The sequence below is a fragment of the Typopeltis vanoorti genome, chromosome 6, assembly GCF_054136105.1.
Source record: "Typopeltis vanoorti isolate ZY-2024b chromosome 6, IOZ_Tvanoo_1.0, whole genome shotgun sequence".
Classification (NCBI taxonomy): domain Eukaryota; kingdom Metazoa; phylum Arthropoda; class Arachnida; order Uropygi; family Thelyphonidae; genus Typopeltis; species Typopeltis vanoorti.
Window position 1 is genome coordinate 154,362,767 of NC_143554.1, and position 25,590 is coordinate 154,388,356.

Below are 25,590 nucleotides of genomic sequence, written 5' to 3' on the forward strand. Positions count from 1 at the left end.
CTAAACAGTATTGTAGAGGACAAACTAATAGAAGAATTCCGAAAAAGCCGATCTTGCATAGACTTAATTTTCACTTTTAAAAATATTAAATGAAAAGCGAAAAGAATTTCAAAAAAAAAGAAAAGAAAGAAAAGAAATGCACGTGGCCTTCATCGATTATGAAAAAGCCTTTGATAAAATTAACAGACAAAAATTATTTAAAATATTAATCGATCTAAATATACCAAAGTAGCTCTTACAGTCTATTGAAGAAATATACACAGGATATAAAAAATAAAATAAAATAGCAGTCAAAACGAATATCAGAATAGTAAAACAGGTAAACACTTTGAAATACTTGGAATGGGACTTATCATATGGGGATGAAAATTTGTTAAAATTCTGGTGCAAAGACACACCAGAATCCCAGATTGTATAACGTCCTGTCTAAACGATCTTTCTTACGTGGACCATAACAAATGAAAATTGGATTCAAACAGCAGAGATGAAATTCCTCAACTAAAAGTGGAATCATAAAACGAATTAGGAAATTTTATAATCCCTGAATATAAAACGAAATAAATATAAACAAAAATGTTAAGAACATCTAAGAGAGAGAGAGAGAGAGAATAATATCAGTTTTATGTTTTAATTCGCAGGAACACGAAACTAAATGTGACTTTGTTAAACTTCAATGTGAATATTGCGAAGCCAAAGTGAATCGCGTGAATTATGAAGGTCACTTGTCCAGCAGATGTTCGAAACATATGGTGAAATGTTCCATCTGTGGTGAATACATGCTGATGAAACAGCTGAAAGTAAGTGAAAAGAAATTTTTTGTGTAACTTAATGAACTATGAATTGTTACATCTCAAATTACAGTAATTATGATATGCGATACCTTCTTCCGAAGTAGAATCAATAATATGTCTAACTTCTTTCTCTACTATTTTTTTTTTTTTTTTCACGCCGCAGTTCTGAATGAATTTTTGTATTTCTTTTCAGCTTATGAAACCGCCATAAAATCCTTTTGCTATTATTCTGTTTAACATACTTATTCGGACCATCTCACTTTAATGACACGATCTTAATGTAAGATAGCTCTGCAATCTTTCGTGGACGAGGTCAAAAATCTAGAGAGGTCAGTAGACGAGGGTTTTCAGATTATACAAAACATAACTAAATAAAAAAAAAATAAAATAAAAGATTCTCAGTCAACCAAAGTTACCAGTGTCCGATGTGTTGACAAATTTTCATAGGTGGAACTTACAGAAAAAAAATTACATACCATTTATTATATAGTTAGGACTCCCTCCCTCCCTCCCCCAAAAAACAGTACTGAACTTTGACACCCCCTTCAGTAGACGTGCTATGAGATATGCCGGTCAACTGTACGCACATTAATAGAAGAGCACGTGTAGAATCTACGCCATTACATTGAGCTGTAACAATGGTGTTGATGTTGGAAGAAAAGCCTTTTATTGTTGAGCATTATTTTCGTACTTACGGAGTTGGGAGAGCAAATGGTCCAACCCTATGATAATGTTTGTGAACAATTCCCTCGTAAGCGTGCCCCAAGCAATAGTGTCATCATTCCCTTAATCGAGAGGTTTCGAAAGTACCGGGAATGTTCTGCAGCAATGTAAAGAGCAATCGGGGAGACCAGAACTGTTGACACAAATGAGAGTCACGGGTGTATTCTGGAGCAAGTGTTACAGTCTCCGAAACTCAGTCAATGCCGAAAAGCGGTAAAACTTGGAATACCGAGGCGATCACTACGGAGAATCCTCAAGGAGCTGGGTGCCTTTTCGTACGTCATTCAGATGGGTCAGAGTTTAACAGCAACCGGTTACGCTCCACGGGAGGAATACTGTCCACACGTGCTGGCCAATATCTATGAAGATCCGTCCTTCCTCCATAACGTCTGGTTCTCGGACGAAGCGCATTTTCATCTAAGCGATCATGTAAATAGACGAGCCAACAGGTTTCTTGGTTTCTTGAGACCAAGAGAAACCTCTTCACAGCGAGAAGCTCACCGCATAGTGTACGGTTTCCGGCCATGGCATAATTGGGACCTACTTCATTGAAGAGTGGTGTAACCGTGACCTTGAATAGCGGAATCTAAACCGAGAATATGTTGTTCCGTTCATCCAGGATTTGCATGGGATGTATCATGCAAAAAACACTCCATATCGTGCATAGGTATTCCAACTGGACGGAGCAACCTGTCACACATCACGTGGTTCTAGAGCCTATTAGAACCTTCCCCAGGAGGCGCATTTCGATTTTAGAATTTTACGATCCCGCTGGACACATAGAAGTCTGAGTGGAGGTGAAGCTATTGCTTTCTAATAACAATTTATAAAATTATAAGTCCATTTCACTCTCTGCATTGTTTCTTGTGTTTTCTTCAAAAACTGACATAATATTTCAACCCACGCTTTTATTAGCTATCACTAAAACCTGTCAATCTCACGATAAGAAACAGTAAATTATCTTTGAAATTATATAAGAATTCATTGTTTTGTTGTAATTTGATATCAGCTAATCTAATAAGCACATGACTATAGGAAATTACCACTACATATATACAGTATTACTGTATTACTAAAGGTATTTTGAAAACATTTTTATCATGCAATTAACATTGAAAATGAAAATCAGAGAAGTGAATTTGAGTTTCGCGTAACGAATGAAACTCCATTTCATTCAAAGCAGCAAAGATTCTCTCATGTGGACATCATACTCCATGGTTGAAGCGATCGTTCTCTTTAGACCGAGAACTCTGACCAATCCATGAAAATTAATCTGACTTAACACATGATTGACTTCAACATAATCACGGAACACAACTGCATGTAAAGAAGCTCTGAATGAATTTATAAAATGAAAATGAAAACATTTTGTCATGCGTTATAAATATGAAGATCTTTTATATTTATGTATTTTTAGAAGCATCGAGACGACTGTAAGTTTGAAAAGCTTGAGTGTGAGTATTGCTCTGCTAAAGTGAACCGCATAAACTATGAAGGTCACGTGAATAACAGATGTTCTAAGAAAACCGTACAATGTTCCTTTTGTGGAGAAAATGTCTTGATGATAACTCTGACGGTAAATGAAAATGAACTTTTAATACCAACATAAAATATTTTTAATTGTAATCTAATGACATGATTTTCATAGTTTTACCTATATTTTATATATTTTATTTATATTTTTATTTTTCCATAAAATGATTTTAATAAAATAAAATTGGATAAATAAATTTGACAATAAATAATTCACTTTTAACAAGCCTATTCTTTATTACAGAAATAGATAATGAAATCGAAAAGAAACAAAAATTTTTCCCGAATCTTTTATAATAGTCATAATTCACTTAACAGCATCACTAATTTAAAAAAAAACAAAAAAACAAGGTGAATACCGTTATTTTACCGAAAATAAAAATTGACTGTACCTTATATATTAAAAAAATATATATATTTCCCAATTTCTTTATGCAATTCTTAATCGTTTTCATGTCTAAAATAGCTTAAACTATTTCAGAAATCGATTACCTAAAATTGAAATTAATAATTTTACTTTCGATAATCGATCGCTGCGCCCTCTTACCGCTCTAATGAATACCCGATTATCAATGTGACTTTGATCTTCAGAGAGTGGAGATAAAAAAATTACAAAGCTGACAACACAAATGCGATGGTGACTTTTAAAACATTTATTTATTCTAATTGATCGCCAAATATGATCAACTACAAATACGTATTGTATTTCATAGTCATAAAATCATATGCGTATTCTGTAAATTAGATTTTGGTTATTTTGTGAAATATCTTCATATAGAAATATCAAAAACTTTCTGAATTTGCCAAAATTGGATGCAAAAGTGTAATGCTGAACTTAACATAAAATATATGCGTATTCTTTTGTTTCAAAATTATCGTAAAACACTCTATTGTCTATTATCATACATTGTTCGAGAATTACGATACCACTATGAGAAAATTAAACTACTAGTTTCGTATTTTGACAAGTGTATTTTCGTATTTTGACGTAAAATTCGCTTACTAAAACGTAGACGAATTAATGAGTAATGTGATGAAAATATTGCTAGGCGTATAGAACTAATGTAACATATTCTGTACATTAGCACTTCATTTATATTTAAGTAAACATTTTCCTTTATTAAAAAAATCTATAAATATGAAGGCACATATTTATAGTAAACTTCTCAGCAAGAACATTATGTAGTTATTGTATTGAAATAAATATTTTTTTAAATGTTCTCAGAATATTTTTCTTAAAAAACCATATCAAATTGTCGATAAGAAAATAAGTAATTTTAATCTAATATTTCATAATGCAGTGTGCTAAGTTATTTTTAATAGCTATGTTAATACACATTTACTTTGTTTCCATCAGGTTCACAATAACGTGTGCCCTTTGAGAGAAGTTGAATGCAATTTATGCTCGGTGAAAGTAACTCGCAAAGATTATGAATCTCATAAGAATTTGCACTATTCCAACATGCCTGTTAAATGTCGATTTTGTGATAAAGAATATCAACTAAAATATATTCAAGTGAGTGTAATTGTTATTGGATGCTCAAAATTTTATTCGTATTCGAAGAGGGTTTACTCTATTTAAACAGAATGGTGACAAACTCCATAGGAATTCATTTCCTTTAATTCAAGGTTATGTTCAAGGAATCACGAAACTCAATTACATGCCACGAAGCTGTGATTAATTATATAAAACAGTAAAATGTAAATATTTCATAGTCGTTTATTTCATATGAAAATCAATAATGGTTTTATTTATTTATTTATTTATTTGTATTTAGTTATTATTATTATTATTATTATTATTATTATTATTATTATTATTATTATTATTATTATTATTATTATTATTATTATTATTATTATTATTATTATTATTATTATTATTTTATTCACATAATTGATACACAGTCAAAACAAGATATCCTACAAACAAAAATTTGACTGGTGATTCAAAACAATTCAAATTCTATCCAAGAATCTAAGAATAGTCAGTCAGGTAGCGCCGTAAAATATGGACTGTTCCAAGTAATGCTGTTTTTTGTAGGTCTTATGGGCTCACTTCGTTGATGTTTAATTACTGTACATAGTTGGTTAGTTTCTTTGAAGTTGCACCAAGTGCACCGATAACTATTGGGATGACTTTGGTGTGTTTAAGCCACAGCCTGACAACTTCGACTGCCAGATCTCGATATTTAGTAATTTTTTCCAGTTCTTTGTTGTTAATGTGGTGATCACTGGATACTTGAATATCAATTATTGTTATTATTATTATTCTTATTTTAGGATCATGAAGACGGATGTAAGTTTGAGAAAGTTGAGTGTGAGTATTGCTCTGCTAAAGTTAACCGCATAAATTATGAAGGTCACGTGAACGACAGATGTTCTAAGAAAACCGTACGATGTTCCTTTTGTGGAGAAAATGTGCTGATGAGAGCTCTGACGGTAAATCCAAAGAAATTTTTAATATAAAATATTACTAAAATTCTAATCTCTTAAAAGTATTTATCTGCAAATAAATACCGATAATGTAATGATTTATTTTAGCCCTACATCTCATAAAATAAACATAACTAACAAAACAGTAAATACTTTATTCTTTATACAAAGATAATGTAAACGAAACGGGGGAAAAAAAAAAACGCTTCTTCCAAATCTTTTTTCAAAGACATCTCAGTTATTAAGCATCTAACCTAGAGAAAAAAAAGTCTTTCCTCTTCACTTCACAGTTTAACGCTCAAAACTTAGTTTTAGTATGGATTATTGAATATCTTTAGCTGGCAGATAACGTTCATCATGAGACTATAACCACCACCTGCTTATTTAAAGTAGATTTTAAAAAAAAAAATCCGTGTTTGGACTACTACAGCATCCCTACTACTACTATATCTTTGGACTATACTACATCGTGTAGCGTGAGACTATGACAACGACCCTGGTTATTGATTGTTTGAAGCAGATAAAAAAAAATCCTTGTGTGGACTACTACAGCAAGGTTTCTAGCCACCAACGCTAATATGTGATAGAAATTTATAACCTTTCTAAGGCAGGATTCCCACAAAATAAGTATGGTGTTTTCTAATAGTGATATTTTACCTGCCTTTTGTCTTCTTAATCCATGTGGAGTATAATTCCTGTGCCAGAATGAATGTTGCTTCTGTTTCTTCTCAGTATAATATGCCAGATCATAGTGTGTCCTTAGTTCATATATGCATAATTCTTCTCCAACATTTGATCAGAGAGTACCTCCTGAGGATATTCTTTCGATTGGTACAAAGTTTGTCAAAGAGATATGGATAAAGTATAATCCTATGGATTCTACTCTATTTATTTTAGAGTACTTGATGATAATTGGAAAGAAGTGTCAACGAACACCTCCATGGGCAAGGTGCCTCCTGCCATATAACGAGTCACGTTTTTGTAGCCGATATAAATTGGAAGAATGTTATGCTCCCAAGGTAGTGTAACTGTGTCCAGGTGAAATGGCTGCAAGACGGGAACTGGTAGAGTTTGAAAGAGACGTTCTGATAGGATGCTGTTGCAGGTATATCTGTTCGGCAACTTGGCGACAAATTAGGCCATTTCAACTCAACAATCAGTGATACCATACTGAGATATTTACGAAGGGAGTAAACTAAAAGTGCTACCCGCGCAGTGCGAGTAGCACCCACGACGCCTACTGAACTTGACTGTAGGAATGCTACAAAGGATAATATGTTAAAAACCGCAATTTCTCGGGCGATACGTTGAATGCAGAGTTCCAGGCATTGACCAGAACGCGTGAATCTGCACAAAACTCACAAGATGGGTTCCCATGGTAGATCGGCAATATACAAGCCGCACATTACCCGACCCAACATGCAGCATCGTCTTCAGTGATGCAAATAAGTGGGTACAGTAGGATGTGGAAGCTTGGAAAGCTGTGATATGGAGAGACGAATCACGCTACACCTCTGTCGAGTAGATGGACGGATATGGCCCTGTTTTTTCCTGGTTTGACCTTGCAGTGGCAAGGTCAAACCTGTTTGCAGTGGCAGGAACATTGAACTATGAGAGGTATCTCAATATTCTAGATAATATAATGCTTCCAAGCGTTGAGGCGTTTCTACGGAACTGCTTGACTGGCCTTCGCACAACCCTGATCTCATTCCTATTGAATATATGTGGGATAAACTGGATTGTCGGGTGAGGTCAAGGGACATCTGCTCATCAACATTCCAGGACCTCATTACATGCTACATGAAGAATGGTAATTCCCATTGATCGATATTGTACGCTTATGAAAAGTATGCTTCGAAAGACTACTGCACTCATCGTAGCGAAAGGAGGTCCCACATCTTATTAAGGCTGGCGCCATGGCTGTTTGTTCCTCACAATATGATGTCCGTTAACTTCTTTCCAAGCAGTGTGTGTGTGTGTGTGTGTGTGTGTGTGTGTGTGTGTGTGTGTGTGTGTGTGTGTGTGTGTGTGTGTGTGTGTGTGTGTGATGCCCAAAATTCAGAGATCACTCTGGGGAATGGTGGATATGATGAAAGTTGTTTTTGTAGAGAAAGTCATGAGAGGGTGTTAAGGATTTGTTTGGTTATTTCCAATTAAAAGTAGAGTGATGTCTATTGAAGGCGGTGACCGCAAAAGATGCCGGTTTACGAGAATAATCTTTTTGATTACACCAAAGCCTACAGACGAAGGTATGAAGTAGTTAACTGCACATGTTTCTTAGCCGTGCATGATATGGGGAATGAAAATCTAAATCTCAAACTCCAGGAGGAATAGTATGAAATTCAGCAGCAAAGGAAACGAAATGGGGAGGCCAATGAATTACTACGTGATAACAGACAAATTATGAGTGTGTATAAAAAATATAGTTGAGAATTTTGTTTGGATTAAGCCAGTGCATTTTTTCCACTATCACAGCTTTTTCCAGTCACGATGCTATGACTAAGCCCGAATTTCTATTCCAAAACGTCATTGCACGCACTTGCAATTAAAACACAGCACATTATGCAACTTTCTGTTTGTTTGTTAATTAAAATTACGAAAATTTAATAGCATGATTAATTAATTCTACTATAGTGTACTAAACTATACTTAATTATACTTCAATAAACAAAATATATATTAAATAAATTATTTACATAATTCTAATCTGTGATATCGATTATACAAAACTGGAATAAATACACGGATTTTTTGAAACTGATATTACATGTTTCTCTTATCTGAAATAAATAATTCAGTTTTTCGATAATCAATCATAGCGCCCTCTTTCTGCTTGAATGGTTATCAGATTATCAATGTGTTGACTATGATTTGCAGATAGTGAAGGATAAAAATTTAAAAATATATTATCACAAATGCGATATTAATTTTTACCCTGCAAATATGCACATTAAATAAAAATGCGTATTTTATTTAGCATTCATAATATCAAATATATATTCTACAAATTATTTTTTGGTTATTTTTATGGATCATCATAACATAAAAACATTAAGAATTATATCCAAAATCAGATGCAATCAGTGTAATGATGAACTTGACAGAAAATATTTGACTATTTTTGTGCTTTAAAATTATAATAAAACACTTCAGTACTGTTCATTATGCTACAAATTCTTCGAGAGTTGAGAAACCACTGTGAGAACATTAAATTACTACGCATATTTATCACTGAAGTAGAAACTTTTATTTAATACCGTGTTGGACCTCTTTTAGCCCGAATTACAGCATAGATTCCACAAGGTGTTGGATTCCATTTACTCCTACAACATACCAGGCGTTCAACAGACAGTCCTTTAACTCGCTCAGATTTCACAAAAAGGAACTTTGCTTCTTGATCTGTTTTTCTAAGATATCAATGGGGTTCAGATCCGTGCTTTGTGTTGGCCAGGAAAGATGGCGGAAGTAGCTATCATGCTCGTTGAACCACTGCTGAAGAATTCTTGTGCGCATGGTTGCCCATGAAACAACCGTCATCTGCCGCATAAAAAGTCAACATTGAGGGATGGACTTGATCGGCAACAATGTTCAGTTATTCCTTGAAGAACACCTGACCTTCCAACAATATCAGGAAAGCCTTTCCGTACCAACAGAACATGCCCAACACCATGACATCACCTCCAGAACCTTGAGTTGTGCTTACAAGGCAAGCTGGGTTCATTGTTTCGTTGAGTTCCCACCAAACTCTCTACCTACCGTTAGTACAGAACAAAGTGTACCGTGAATGGTCTGACCACATGACGTTTTTCCAGTCTCCAGTCACCGTGTTTCTGATACCACTCTAGAATTTTCCGGTCCTCTCAGAAATTAGTGATTTCCGCTTAGGCATGCGACTGCCAATACTGATCCTCTTCAGTTTTTCTGCACACAGTTCGGTGAAATATGAGTTATGAACAGCCTTCATTAAATGCTTCTGCCAATTGCTGCACACAGGAAATTCTTTTTGCCATACTAGCATTCTCAGTCGACGGCCATCTCATTCCTGACAGACTGTTTTAAGACCACAGTTTCGCCTATTAGACAAGCAATGCGGGTTATTTTTCAACTGATTAAACACCCTTGATATCTCACTATTTGAAAAATCAGTGAGCTCTGGTGTTTTTCAAAATCGTGCTCCAATCAGAGGGACACCCACAATAAGCCCTTTATCGAACTCCGTTATTACCAATAGTGTTGATCCCATTGGAATCAACACTATTGATAATAACTGACCAGCAGCATCTGGTGGCACAAGTGACTAAGTATTTTGCATGTAGAAGTTTATCTGCATAAAGGTTTCTAATTCATTGGCCGATATGAGTAGTTTCGTATTTTAGAAATATAAATCAGATTTACTTGTCATAAACGCATACAAAGTAATGGTTAATGTGATGAAAATATCGGTAAGCGTATAACACTAACGTAGAATATTCTATATATTAGCATTTAATATTTATATTTAATTAAAATTAAAATATAAATATTAATTTAAGTAACTATACATATACAGGGTGTTCCGGATAAATTTGACATATTTATAATTAATTATATTTTTCCGTAAGTTACATGTATTAACACACACTTCTCTTCATTTAAAAGTTTGGACCCTTCTTCATTCACATACAAGATGTCAGAAAGGATGGATAGCTGGAACCCACCTGAATCATGGAAGAGAATAACTTGTATCATGATGATTCGTGCCCGACATCAAAATAAGGATATTACGACTGCTGCCCAATGCTCCCTGAATACAGTAAAAACAATCAGGCATGAACTAGAGACTTGCAATGGTGACTACGAGGATGTAGCAAGAAGAAAGATCCCTAGCAGACGATCTGATTGCGTTCGTACAGCAGAATTCCTCGCAAATCTGCAGGAACAGGTGTTGAAGAACCCTGGCATTGGAATTCGGGCTTTGTTCGTGGAGTTGCTAACTGTAGTCAAGCCCTGGATAACAAGGGTAGCCAATGGTAGGCCGTATGTATGGCAGCAGGATTCGGCCCCTTGCCACACCTCTGGGAAAAGTCAAAAATGGTTGTCTGAAAATTTCTACGACTTCACCAGTCCAAATGTTTGGCCTCCAAACTCCCCAGACCTTAACCCCATGGATTATTTTGTATGGGGCGCAGTTGAAAAAGACACCAATCGCACTTCCAGTAATACAAAAGCCCAGTTAATGGATAAAATTAAAACAGTTTTTGCGGCCCTTCCCAGGGAGACTGTAGCATCAGCTTGTTCGAGGTTCCGAAGCAGAATTGAAGCTGTGATCGATGCTAATGGTGGTTATTTTGAGTAAATCTTGTTGATAGTATTGTAATTAACTCTGCCTGTAATGTTTTTTTGTCAATTCATTAAATTTAATAGATACAAAGAAGATTTTCTTTTTCCTTACGAAACTGTCAAATTTATCCCGAACACCCTGTAACTGTATATAAGCTTAAAACATGCAAACTTAAATTTAAATATTATCGTAAATATAAATTAACTTAAATTTATATTTAACTAAATATTTGCCTTTATTCAAAAAATAAAAAATAAAAATCTGTACATATGATAGCATCATATATATAAGAAACCTCTCTGCACGATCATTATATAGTTCCTGAAATGAAAGAAATATTTTTTTTACATTTTCCCCAAAGTATGTTTCTGAAATAAAATTTTAAATGTGGTATCAAATTAACGATAAGTGAAATTAGTAATTTTAATCTAAATGTAGAATTCCAGAACACACTCTCCGAAAATAACAATTAAGAATTTAAGATTTAAGAATTCTAAATATTGCATTAGAAATACATTTAGTATTTCATAATAAAGTGTGTCCTCAGTTTTCTGTGACAGCTGGATTAATGCATGTTTGCTTTGTTTTCGTTAGGATCACAGTAATGTGTGCCCATTGAGAGAAGTTGAATGTGACCTGTGCTCTGCAAAATTAATTCGCAAAGATTATGAATCCCACAGGGATTTACAATGTCCCAACATGCTCGTTAAATGTCGATTTTGTGATAAGGAACACCATCGAAAATACATTCCAGTAAGTCTAATTATTATTGGATGCTGAAAATTTTATTCTTATTTGTACTGATGCAAATACAGCTAAATTGACATATTGGTAAAAATACAAGAAAATAACCCCCTTCCTTCAGGGTAGGATACTATGGGACATTTACCATTGATATAATATATATTCAGCATATAGATGCATACTCGGACCAGGGTCATATACACGAAAGTGTGACTGCAATTCCTAACAGATTAATGAGTAGTCAAAGCGACCTTGTATGGTCCTGAGTTACTTCAGCTGGCTGCGGAGGTGTCGAAATAGGTTGAATTCGATAGGTTTGACAGATAGAAGATACTTATTTGTAGGCTTTAGTTCTTTCGAGAGTCTTCTTTCATCACTCCTGAGGTGTGATTTTGTTTATTTCTTTGAAGGTAGAGTCTACTCTTCCCCTCTGAAAAATGGAGGAGTGATGTGGGAAAGAAAAGGTAACCATAGGAGAAGAGTAAACCTTAAGGTACTCGAGATAGATCTTATTGTAATGTTGCGATGGTTATCCACAAGAGCCTTGTAGAGACGTCTGCTCTAAACTGACGAACAGTATTCTTAACTTGGAAGACCTGATCCGGGGCTGTTAATTTAAGGATCGAAGCATTAAAATCCCAAGTTGTGCCGGTGAGCTTGTTTATGATGTCATTCCTTACAGGTATCTTTAGCTTTGCTTTTTCCAAAGATTGTCATCATGTGAGGCTGCAATCAAGTGTGACGCCAAGGTAGAAAGTGTTACTTTCATAGATTATTATTATTATTATCATCACATAACACCTCCAGGGAGTCCAAGGACTCATCGAGGGAGGGCGCCTACTCTACAGCTCTCGCTACCACTCCACCAGTCGCAACTACCTTCATCATCTACACCAATGCCATCTACCGCCGACCACCACCACCACTAATATTTTCACAGACAATCACAAACATCCATGCCCACGACGGGATTCGAACCCTCAGCCTTTTGACTGCAGAGCGGATACGCTAGCCACTCGGCCAACCAGGCCGGCATTACACTGCTGTTGCGAAAGTTTATGTTTAATTTTCTGTAAGCCTCATGGTTATTTCGGTGGAAGGCTTAAACTCTTATTTTAGGGTTTAGTCCCCAGGTTTGGAGATATTTTTGTAGGAGCTCAGATCTTTTCTCCTTGTTTCCTTGAGGTCTTCGAAGGCATTTTCTTGAGTAGCGATTTCTATGTCATCAGTTTAGATAAACTTTCGACCGACTGTTGGAGGAATATCATTTGTTTGCATGAAGTCGAATATGTGCTGATTTCGAGGACAGAGCCTTTTAGCAGTCAGTCTGCAAGGTAAATGTTCCATTTTTTTTCCTGTTTTTTTTTTGTTTGTTTTTGTTAATTCAGATTAACCTTTAGTTTTTTTCCGATTAGAGAGAATTTGTTCCAGTGGTTTCAGTTTTATGGCAGTTTAACCTTTTTTAATTCTTTCTTACATGTGTTAGTCTGGTGTTAATTCTCTAAAGTGAGTAACTGCTTTTAAACCCTTTTAGCATCCAGTTTCTATATGGGTTGGGAAGGCCACGAACTGATCGCAGCATCTCTCGCCAACTGTAAATCCAGTCTGTTCATTGAGTAAGATGGCTTCTATTTGTGGAGAAATCCTGAAGAGGACAGTCCTTTCCAAACGTTTGTAAGGAATATATACAATTCTATAGGACAGTAGTTTTTATGGTCGTCAATTTACTTATTGGATTTTAGGAAGTTTGTAGGAGTTGTTAATAATTTACTATTGAGGGGTAGTAATTAGACAGCCTTATTTTTCCTCTTAGGCCCAGATGAGTAAAAAAAAGTCTGGAAAGACACCATCAACAATAGGAATTTTACCTGTTTTGGTTGTATGAAGCTACGTCAGTTTCATCTAGAGTTACTGGATTAGAGTTTGCTGTAGACATGATGTTAAAAAATCCTAATTTGTACAGACGATGGATCTCTTTTTTGGTTTCTGTCAGAATTTTTTGTTTCATCTTTGCTGCTAAGATTTTTGGCGTGCCGATTGGGTTTACTTTTCTTAATTAAACTTAATTTCAATTCGGTCATCTAGTGAAATTAAGATTGGTTATTCCTTCATGTCAGAAAGTTTTTATAACTTCATCGACGAATCTTAGGAAGGCAATATCTGCACGGTTTATTTTTCACATTCTGTCAGAAGAATTTACTCTTGTTCAGCCAGCATGGTGGGTAGGTTTCAGAATCCTATCCTCAGGGATGTATATGTCTCGTGTTGGATGTTACGATGAGTTAAGTGAATAATAGTTTTAAATTTTAGGTGTAATTATATTGATGTTGATTTTCAAGAATTCAGTATATTTTGACCATTTTTCTTTCCTGAGATTACAACGGGGTATTAGGAAGCACTTTAATCTGGAGATTATAAGTCCTATAATAAATAAGCAGGGTCAGTGTTGCTTGTTAGGAAAAGGAAGCAGTATTAGATATGTTGAGGTGAGAGAAATTTCTTCTATATCAGTGGCGGTAAAGCAGAGGTCAGTGGTGATATCTGATCCCCCATCTTCCAAATTTGAAGGCTCCACTTTGCTTGTCCTCGTACTGGAGGTGGAGGTTGTTTGTTAACATACAGAAACAAACCAAATGTCTGGATGAGGAAGTGCAAGTATTAGTGTGGAAGTTGTGCGGACGAATGCCAATGGAAAAAACATTTCTTGATTGTCCCAGAGGTTTAGAGATGATTTGAAGATTGGCTTTTGCTTATATCGGCAGGACATGTGTTTCATCATATTTATCAGTTAGAAGGATGTAGCTGGGAATGGTAATATTTCCCTGTGAGTTGTAGTCAGATTCTTGTAGAGTAGGAGTGTCGATAACGTTGATCGCGATCTACGGGTAGATTGCATAGTGCTTTGGGGTCGACAGCAAATTTATTTTGTCTCAATTTTCAAAATAATATACAGATGAGTCCAAATACGATAAAACAAATAAATAATATTAACCTATTTATCAAATAATAATTTATATTATGGTTATATTTAAAATTTACGTTAATTAAAAAATTAAAATAAATATTTTTTGTACAATAATTCCAGTTTATAATTCAATTATATTAAATTCAATTTTATTTCAAAAATTTCAATGGAAAAATTACAAATATTAATTTAAAATATTTAAATTTCCGCTATGAAACTTTTGTTGTGGAGTGTACTTGGAAATGTATGCGCCCTCATAGACACTTCCACTTTGGGTTTTTGTTCGCTGTACATGATGCACTAGTGCTCTTCTACAAGTTTAAAATTTGAAGTTTAAAGTGTTTTAATATAATTTAAAATTGTACCATTGTGACTACTATGATAAAAGCAAAGACATATCACTATCATCAAGAGTGGGAACTTGATTATTTCTTTATTATGATCAAAGACAAATGTTGTTTGTTTTGCGATGGAAGTGTTTCTCTGCCGAAAAAAGGGAACTTGGAACGACAGTTTAAATCGGTGCACAGCAGCTATGAAACGGCGTATCCACGTAACAGTGATTTACGAAAAGTCAAAATTCAAGAATTGAAGAAAAGTTTGTCATGACAACAGTTATGTTTCATTAAAATAACATCGAACTCAGAGACAGCAACAACTGCATCCATCGTTAAGAGTGAGCCATAGTCTTGCCAAACAAGAAACCCTTTAGTGATGGTGCAATTTTTAAAAAAACATTTCTTGAGGCAGCTGAATCGTTGTTTTGTAATTTTGAAAATAAATCAGAAATAGTTGCTGCTGTCAACGAAATACATTTATCACGAAATACATTTGGAAAACGAGCAGAAGAAATAAATTCGGATCTAAAAGAGCAACTAATGCAGGATATTAAGGATTGTCAGGCCTTTTCACTTCAGTTGGACGAACCAATAAGTAATGCTGGTTCATCAGGAAGTTCAAAATGAAATGTTTATTTTAATCAGTGTAGTTAAAAAACTCCAATATTCTTTTAAGCATTATAACTAATTAATATTACTATAATTATAATAATATATTGTAATAATAATAAATAATATTACGATAATTTTTTCTTTATCTAAACATAAATTAGAAATCTTATACCAATTTTGAAAAAGGTAGATCGCAGGTATATCTGTATGGACATTGTCGATCTTATGCAAACATTAGTTGACATCCCTATTGTAGAACAACGATGTGTTTTGTGCCTGCTAGAATATTATTTATCAGCTCTGATTTGGGACTAGTAAATCGTTAAATGTTCAGCCCCGAGTAAGGTATTAGGCAGAAATTACTACTTCCTAGCTGGGACAAGACAGTCCACCATCATTCCCCAAAATGAGAGAGGCCATATTTGACATGGGTGCAGCCGCACCTAACATGGCGGACAGTCGCTGCGATTGATCTTCAAGTACCTTCTCAGAGACAGTCTTGTTGAATAGCAACATTGGAAGCAATATCACATTGTCGTCTTGGGGTTCTGTGGTGTTTAGGTCTGAGAGGCATTTCGAAGGCCCGTTCCACTATCCCTAATAGCAATGCTGATATTCGTCTGGAACTACTTTTTCGTCAGGTTAGCCTGCGAAATAAGCAGGCTAACTTGACGAAAAATTTCATATTCGTTCATTTTGTAATTAGAATGCTTCAAGATGTTTGATGGTTTTGTAAATATTAGTAAATACTTTGTAAAATATTTTTAAAGAGACGCTACTTGTAGACTAGTCGTGAAGATGCTTTATGCGGAAACTTTGTTTTCTTACACTTCAATAAAACATTAAACCAATAATATAATTTCTTCGTCTTTAATTTAACTTCAAGGAACTTATGGATTTCTCTTTCTCATATTAAATGGAGTAGTTTAGTATGTGTCTAAAGGTATTTAATATAGCAGCGATTATTTTTTTCTGTAGCATTCTTGTTAACGACGCATATGACGTCATCTACATATGACACCAGAATGGGATAAATTAGTATGTTCTGATAGGTTATGCTCATTTATAAATCAGTGCGGAGAATGTTACAGAGCTTTGATTATGTCTACGTTGGTATATCAGGAAGACGTATCTAAAGAAGCGAAAATATTGTCTGGTGATATGGTAACTTGTTTTATATGTTTGTAGAGCTCGTTGGTATTTTTAGTAATAATTTGTATTTTCATATTAATCGTTTGATAAGTTTTGTAATACGTTTGGATGAGATGTTTCTGTGGTGGCTTGTATGTATGTAGGTATGAAATTATGGGGTATATATGATAGCGCAGTTTGTGTATCTTAATTTTTCCGAAAATACTAGAAAGACAGCTTGTACGCGGAGTGACTTATAAACAGTGTATCTATCTATCTATTTTTATTATTCTTTAAATTGATATAAGAATATTTTTATTTCTTGTATGTTTTGGGGACATCTGTATTTACTTTTTAAGTATTGATATCGTTCATGACCTTTAAAGTTTTGTTTTACTCAATTATGTCGATTATAACACTGAAACTAAATTCTAAATATTTCATGACAAATATATTTAATCTTTCCTAATTATAGAGTGTGCTCAGTTACTTTTAATAGCTGTGTTAATTCATGTCTACTTGTTTTCATCAGGATCACAATAGTGTGTGCCCATTGGGAGAAGTTGAGTGCGACCTGTGCTCTGTAAAAGTAATTCGCAAAGATTACCAATCCCACAAGGACTTGCAATGCCCCAACATGCTCATTAAATGTCAATTTTGTGATGAAAAATACCATCGGCAAGATATTCAAGTAAGCGTAATTATTACTGGATACTAAAAATGTAATTCTTATTTGTACTGATGCAAATACAGTTAAAGTGAAATTATATCATGGATAGCTGATAAAAATGCCTACCTTAAGAAGTCTGGATGGTTCGAGATTAATGATGAGTAATGAAATGTATTTAATTGCCGAGAGGATGAAATTAGATAAAGTGCTTATAGCATTCTGATTACAAGAGATCCTGTGATATAACTGGAATTCGATTTTTTTTAATCAAAAAAGGTAATTTGTTTTTCAATTTTAGGGATGTTTGAATTGTATAACATACAATGATTTTTCGGTTGTGGGATTTTTATTGATATTGTGAGTTGCGTTTTATTTACACTTCTTTTTTCATGGGGGAATGCACGTATTTTGATATGGAGACATTGCAATCACGTTATCGTTGCATTGTGTGAGACTTTGAAGAAATATGCTGATCCAGCGTAAGAGGTATTACATCCTGATTGGCCGATGCACTTGTAAACAACATACTGCTGATGCTGTAGTAGTACATCGACATGAGAGATTGCTTTTTTGGTAGTTTATTTTCAGTTGGTAGCTTGTGGTGAATTCCGAAGAAGGAATAAAGATTGGAGGTAGACAGATATTTGCAATAAGATATGCAGATGACAAGGCATTATTATTAAATACTGAAACAGGACTACAACATCTATCGAACAGATTACTGGAATCCTGTATCAATTATGGAATGAAAATTAACATAAGAAAAAAAAAGGTAATGAAAAAAGCAAGGAAAGAGGCAAATATGGATATCAGAATAAATGGGAAAAATTGAATCAAGTAAAGGCATTTAAATATCTAGGAAGTAGGATTAGTAGTAATGGAAGATGTAAAAGTAACATAAAAGCAAGAATAGCGATGAGAATAGTTGCCTTTAATAGAAAATGGAATCTATTCAGAATTAAAATGGACAGAAACCTAAAGAAAAAGACTAATAAAATAAAATGTTATGTGTGGAGTGTTGCCCTCTTGCCCTCTCTCTCTCTCTCTCTCTCTCTCTCTCTCTCTCTCTCTATATATATATATATATATATATATATATATATATATATATATATATATATATATATATATATATATATAGAGAGAGAGAGAGAGAGAGAGAGAGATTTATCTTGATAAAACTTACGTTGGAAGATAGGCAGCAGAAATACTATTTATATATTATAAGAATATATTACAGAAAATAAGGATTTTCTCTTTGGATATACGACAGAAAGGATGCAAATGATAGATGAGTGGCACAGAGCATTTGTCTTTTTAGAGAAAGTAACCATTACAGTTCATTATCACTCTTAGCTATTTTTCATCAAGTGAAGTGTATCGTCGTTGGAAAATCAGAACAGAGTGCCCATTGGATTTCACTCCTCAATTAATTTCGTTGCATTTTTTGTTTCTTTATAATAATCACATGAAAGCCTGCTTTGTACCTTCCTAGGTAGGTTCCACTTGGGGGTTTGTTCCGATTCAGTGATGGATGGGTGCTGGTAATTTCTTGTGTGTTTGAGGAAGAAGCTATGGATGACAGCGTTGGTGCACACGACGACGAAGTTGCATGTTCTCTTCAGTATGTTCGAAATTCCAATAACCTTCTTGGCTTTGTTTAGACGGCAGTATATATATGTTTGTTCCAATGTGTGTGTCTCATTACATACATGTCATTACATGTGTGTAATGCCATGTATGTGATAGATAGGTAGAAAGATTTAGAGTTCATTTAATCACTCAGTTGCACTAGTATACGAGAGGAGTAAACCTTAATGTACTTGAGATAGTCCTTATTGTTATGTTCAGATGGGTATCCACGAGAGCCGTGAGACGACTTCACCTCCAAACTGACAAGCAATAATGTTGAATGTGGAAAGTGTATAGGGAGACATGAAATTTGTTTGTAGATGCGGTCATTATGTTTAAAGAAATTTGCTGAGATTATTACCTTAATCAGAGAAAGGATGTCAGAATGCGATAAATTAGTAAATAAAATAAAGTAAATCAGCTAACGCTTTTTATTAACTTATAGGGACTTGGCGAGATCTTTTAACCCTATCTAGCTTTTGGAGACTGAGTGGGCAATTCAATCTCTACCGGTAGCCAATCAGAGATAGCTGGTCCATGATTAATCAATAATTTTAAGCGGTCACTGATTAAGAGATCAAGATACGAATTTCTTGAGCGTACAAGACGAAAAATCAAGCGGGAGAAAAACGCCGCTTGCCCATCCCAGAGATCGACTAACTGGTGATAAATAGTATGTTCTAATAGGTTATAGTCGTTTATAAGCAGTGCGTGGGCAATGTTCCAGGGCTTTGATTATCTCGACGTTGGTATATAAGAAAGACGCACCTAAAGAAGGGAAAATATTTTCTGGTGATATGGTAGTTTGTTTTATATGTTCGTAAAGCTCGTTGGTGTGCGACCTGTGTTCTGTAAAAGTAATTCGCAAAGATTACCAATCCCATAAGGATTTCCAATGCCCCAACATGCTCGTTAAATATAGATTTTGTGATCAAGAATACCAACGAGAATACATTCAAGTGAATCTAATTATTTTTCGATGCCCAAATTTTATTCTACTTATTCAAAAATAAAATTGCGATATATTTCGATAATAATGCCTGTCTTCGAAATCCAGAAATAGCAATTTCTCTATTGAGAAAACACAATGATGATATACAGTGGCCTCTGGATTAGAAACCTTTATGCAGATATATGTAAACGTGACTTACGCAGCGTATATGCAAAATACTTGGTCACGTGCGTCACCACGTGTTCTTAACTACGTAAGAACGTTTCTGGTCAGTAATCGTCGGTAGTGTTGATCACAATGAGAAAAAGAAAAGGATCATTCAGGGTTGGATAAAGGTCTTCTTCTGGCTGGCAATCTGGCTTGAACCAATTTTGAAAACAGCAGAACTGACTGGCTTCTTAAAATGTTAGATATCCCGGATGTTTAATCAATGGAAAAACTCACTTTGCTTGTCTAACAGTCGTAACTGTGGTCTTAACAGAGACTGTCAGGAAAGAGATCGCTGTCGTCTGTGTGCAGTAATTGACCGAGGCATTTAAGGAAGCAGGTTTCCGATCGATATCTGACTTAGTTTGCTCAGGGAATTTAATAGGATCGGTAATTATGAGTTATGATAGAAAATAACATATATATAAATTCTCTAACCCCTTTTATTTACAATGTGATAGGTTCTTTAACCTAAACTAACTTTTTGAAGGCAGGTTTCAGGCACCTCTAGCCATCACTGATAGCTGACCCAAGGCTACCAGTGATTGCAAAGATATCTTGCGACAGACTACGAACATAACTGTCGCCTTCTCGTGGCAAAATCATAAAATTGTATATCACTATCTAAGCAGTGTGGATTCTATAGCTGATTTTCTTGAGTTATGAGATTACAAATCCAAGTTTTCTGGAGAAAACCTTATTTGCTTGCGAAAAGATTGATTAACTTGGTGACCACCTTGCCAGGAAGTCCCCAAGATAGTCGATCATAAAAATGTGCAGAAAGTTCCTCTAGTCTGTGACAACATTTGAATCATAGCGTCTTTCTTCCATCAATCTTTCAAATGCTGTTTCCACAGAGAAACATATAAATAAAATTAAAATAAATGTTACATCGAATCCTGTACTGTTATATTAATCAATAATAATTGATAAAATATAATTTTAAATATGAATTAGCATAGCATTTTCAAGGCTGTACTGGTGTGAAAACAAATGCATCAAGTTACATGTAAAACATACACTTTAGTAACTGCTAGGCCGTTACATTTGATAATTCGTGTTTGATGGCGTGCATGCGTTCGAATCCACACAGAGACAATTAGACACACAGAGACCTACATTAAAAACTCTCAACAATTTGTGGAAAAAATCAAGAGTATCAAAATATCAGAAACGGAAATTATGGCTAGTCTTCACGTAGTGTCCTTATTAACTAATGTACCAATTGTAGAGGTAGTCAACATTCTTAAAGATCTCTTCCCTCAAGACATCACCCAGTTGTTTCATCATTGCCTGAAATCAAATTTCTTCAAAGTAAACAACATAGTATATAACCAATCGGAAGGTCTAGCCATGGGTAGTCCCCAGTCACCACCATGCGCAGAACTATTTATGGAAAATCTTCAAAAGGATATTTTTTCCACCATTTCACATAAACTGTCAATTTGGTGGAGATATGTCGATGATGTGTTCATCATCTGGAAGGATACCATGGAAAACCTTCTCGTGTTTCTTAATAAAATCAACTCACAACACAATAAGATCTAATTCACTATGGACCTGGAGAAGAACAAAGCCTTTTCTTGACATCCTCGTGAGGAGAGAAGATAACAATGTCCAACTGTCCATTTACAAGAAACCCACAGATACAGGTAGATATCTACATTATTCGTCTAACCATCATAGATCACAAAAACACAGCATTATTCATATGCTCCTTAATAGAGCCTTAAGGTCTATTTCGAAAGAAGATGTACAGAGAGAACTGTCACAAATAGCTAACACTCTATCTCTGATTGATACCCTTCTAACATTTTAAACAAATTGCTATTTAAAGACAACCTCCAGCAACGTGTTACGGTATCCCAATATGTGTCCACAGCTGTCATTCCATATATTAATTCAGTTTCCACAAAATTGGCGAGAATGTTAAAAGCTCATAACATCAGAGTGGTTTTTAAACCAACTGCCATGATCAGACAAATCTTAAGATCACCCAAAGATGAGGTACCTTTCTTCAAATTTCCTGGAGTATATGAAATTCCATGCACGTGTGGCCTTTCTTACATTGGACAGACCTCTAGAAGTTTTGAAATAAGACAGAAGGAACATGTGGGGGATGTCAATCATAATAGAATCATCGCATCTGGTTTAGCTCACCATTTCTCAACATCATCACGTTATAGATTGGAAAAACAGTTCTATGCCTTACATCGAGAATGACTACAGACACAGAACTTTAAAAGAAGCAGCTGTGGTGCTACGCACAAACAATAATTTAAATAGAAATCAAGGTGCTATTCTTAAAGACATATGGAAAAATCTCATCATTTCTCTCAGTTTAACAGAACTACAATATGCGAAAAACTACACAACACGTGGTCATGTACCGGATTCTGACTGAAGCATTCGAACGCATGCGCGCCATCAAACACGAATTATCAAATGTAACGGCCTAACAGTTACTAAAGTGTATGTTTTTCATAACTTGATGCATTTGTTTTCACACCAGTACAGCCTTGAAAATGCTAGACAGTGGCTAGTGAAACTTGTTGGCCTCAATGAATTAGCATATTATTATTAGAAGTAGTAGTATATAATACAGTATTATATTGTTTAATTATTATTATATAATGTTATATTCATAACAGAGCAGTTAAATTTAACATCGGATCAATGTTCATTTTCATTAGGAACACGATAATGTGTGCGATTTGAGTGAGATTCAATGTAAACTATGCTCTGCTACGATTACTCGAAAGGACTACGAATCACACTTGAATTTGAAGTGCCCAAATGTGCTTGTGAAATGTTCGCATTGTGAAGAAAAATACCTACGAAATGATCTTGAAGTGAGTTTTTTTTTTTTTTAAGTACAATAAAATTTTACTCAGAGTTTTATTAAACCAAACTAATTTAGCGAATTATCTAACACGTTTCATATCTCCCTACATGGAATATGGAGTTGGAACAAATTTAACATAAAAGACTGATGGTTTATAAGTAATTATCTTTAAATATATTTACGAGCGATAATATTCAGATTTTATTTACTTAGAGAAGTCATTATAAAATCCCTTGTCTTTTCTATCACAGATTCATGAACAGAAGTGCGCTTTTGAGATGATCTCTTGCTTCAAATGCGCAGCTCAGATTTTTCCTAAGGATATGCAGAACCACCTGACTGAAAAATGCACAGAGATGAAGACCACGTGTTCTGAGTGTGAAAAAATATTTTTGCTGAAAGATATTCAGGTCAATTTTAAAACAATACGTAAATTTCATCCATTATAGTAATTCAAATTATAAGTACCAAATAATACTGGAAAAAAAAGTTATTTTTTTCGTAATTTTGTTTGCTGTAGGGCGTTTGTACCTGTGCTGTATTTTTTTTTTCATTCATATATGCGAATAATAAATAAGTAGAAAAATCTATCAAACTAAATATAACTTCTATAAACAAATGTATATCTAGATTTTTTTTTTTAGGTTCATCACGAAAATTGTGATATGGCAGATATTCTCTGCCCTCATTGCGATGAGGAAGTTCTCCGCAAAAATTTGGAGTGTCATGTAAGTCACGAGTGTTTGGAAACAAATGCATCATGTTTGGGATGTGAGCAGCTATTTCGTCGAAAAGACCTACATGTAAGTTATGGATTTTTTTTACTTTTTTTCTTACTTTCTCGCAATGAAATTATATGGGCAGGAGCGTCAGAAATGTGTTTTTCTGACGTTAACCAAAATTATTACTACAACACAGAATATACTCGTATCGTTTCACAACAAAGTTCACCACCCACAGTATCGAATACACGTGGCCTACAAGCGCATAAAATTCTGTAAATCTCCAGTAAAATGCCTCTGCATTTTTGTTGATACTACTCACCACATCACTGCTAGTGTTGTTGTTTTTTTGCATTTACGTGTCAAACAACTAGAGCTAGGAAGCCATTTTATTATCTGTATCAATTGTGTATGTTCTTCTAACCGATTTCACTGCTTTTGGGGATGATATCCCGAGATTCCGGTAGGGAAAAACCCCGCTAACTCTATACGAGAGTCGATAAATCACCTTAGTTGATCGACGAAACCGACAGCACTATGGACCCACTACCATCTATATGACACAAACACACACGCACCACTACATTATTTGTGTTTGATACCACAATTGTCAGCATTATTTTCTCGATCTTAATTAAATTATTGGATTTATTTGTTTTTATTAGTGGATTAAGATAATCAGGAATTAATTTATTTTCAGCAAATAATGTAAGTATATTCTACATGCTTATATTTATTAAAGGGGTGTTGGAGGTTTGCATGTTAAAAGATATAACAAACAATCACGGTGTGTTTCAGGTACACATGGTTACCTGTGTTCAGAAAGGTGTTGATTCCCCTTCTAATGAGGACAACAGAGATATTCCGAATAATTACTCCAGCTCTGATGAAATAGAGGTAAGTTTTCACTCTCTTATTTGTTTATTAAGATTTAATTATAAAAGAATAAGATTTGATATTTCAAAATGTTTGCAAAACTAATTAATTAATTAAAACGAATTTACTGCCATTTATATCTTATATTTATATTTTACGATGATATAAATGGAGAGTTATATAATTTAAAACATCATATAATTCGATGTAACACTCTTGACTACCAGCGAAAGAATTAAGCTAAGACATTTCAATCGAATCAGTATTTATTGTTTATCTATGTTCTGTTTATTTTGCAATAACTTAACTTAACACTTTCCTTTTCTATTTTCAGAAGCTAAGAGAAGAAAATGAGCACCTGAAGGAGAAGCTGAAAATACTGGAAGACAGTAATGAATCAGCTGTTACTCAATTAAGCAGAGAAAACACAGAGGTGAGTTGCTTTCGAATTTACTAGTTTATTTTCGTATTCATTACAATTTTTTTTTAAATTTAGAATATGTGAAGAGATGCAAGTATATTTCATGCACGATGCAATAATATTCACATATTTCAATTTAAGGAAGAACTTTTTTATACTTTTTATGTAGCATATGATATCTAATTTGTTGAGATTCTACAGAAGTCAGAGAAAAGTTACAAAATGTTTTAATATTATGTGAAAACGTATTTTTAAATGGAGGAAATCAGTTATTTTTAAGAAGCCAACTCAATAACGTATCTTATAATATTTGGTGAACATCTTTGCCTTCAAATGATTTTTTTGAAGTTGGTGATTAACATCACGTTCAAATACAATACCACGTAATTCAACTTCCAGCTGATATTGATGTTCATGAATAAGACTTTTAGATTAAGTACAGTATAGGCTGGAAGTCGCTATTCCTTGTCCTAAAAAAGGAACTATCTTGTTGTATGTCGAATTACATATTTTCGTTAACAAGCGTAAAAATCCTTAGGTCGGAATGACTCTTGTATGTATGAAATCTGAGGGATGAAGGAATCCAAAAGAGAAAGAGAATTGTACTGCAATATTATTCGCTATTCAGATATTAAACAGAACTGTTTTCAAGTAGATGCAGAATTCTTTCGA

The 25,590-nt window shown here is 34.3% G+C and overlaps 1 protein-coding gene across 2 annotated transcripts in view; it reads left to right on the forward strand.

Annotated features, from left to right (window-relative positions):
- Window positions 1–25,590, forward strand: part of LOC150106116 (uncharacterized) — a 50,292-nt gene that overhangs the window by 19,451 nt on the left and 5,251 nt on the right. Inside the window, exons 5-15 of one of the 2 annotated variants that reach the window (XM_090393857.1) lie at window positions 639–797; window positions 2,932–3,090; window positions 4,405–4,563; window positions 5,331–5,489; window positions 11,398–11,556; window positions 17,126–17,284; window positions 22,748–22,906; window positions 23,151–23,309; window positions 23,544–23,702; window positions 24,420–24,518; window positions 24,832–24,930. In XM_090393857.1, the coding sequence (XP_090249983.1) occupies window positions 639–797; window positions 2,932–3,090; window positions 4,405–4,563; window positions 5,331–5,489; window positions 11,398–11,556; window positions 17,126–17,284; window positions 22,748–22,906; window positions 23,151–23,309; window positions 23,544–23,702; window positions 24,420–24,518; window positions 24,832–24,930 (1,629 nt within the window). The remainder of the gene's footprint in view (window positions 1–638; window positions 798–2,931; window positions 3,091–4,404; window positions 4,564–5,330; window positions 5,490–11,397; window positions 11,557–17,125; window positions 17,285–22,747; window positions 22,907–23,150; window positions 23,310–23,543; window positions 23,703–24,419; window positions 24,519–24,831; window positions 24,931–25,590) is intronic. The other variant, XM_090393858.1, reaches the window with a different exon arrangement.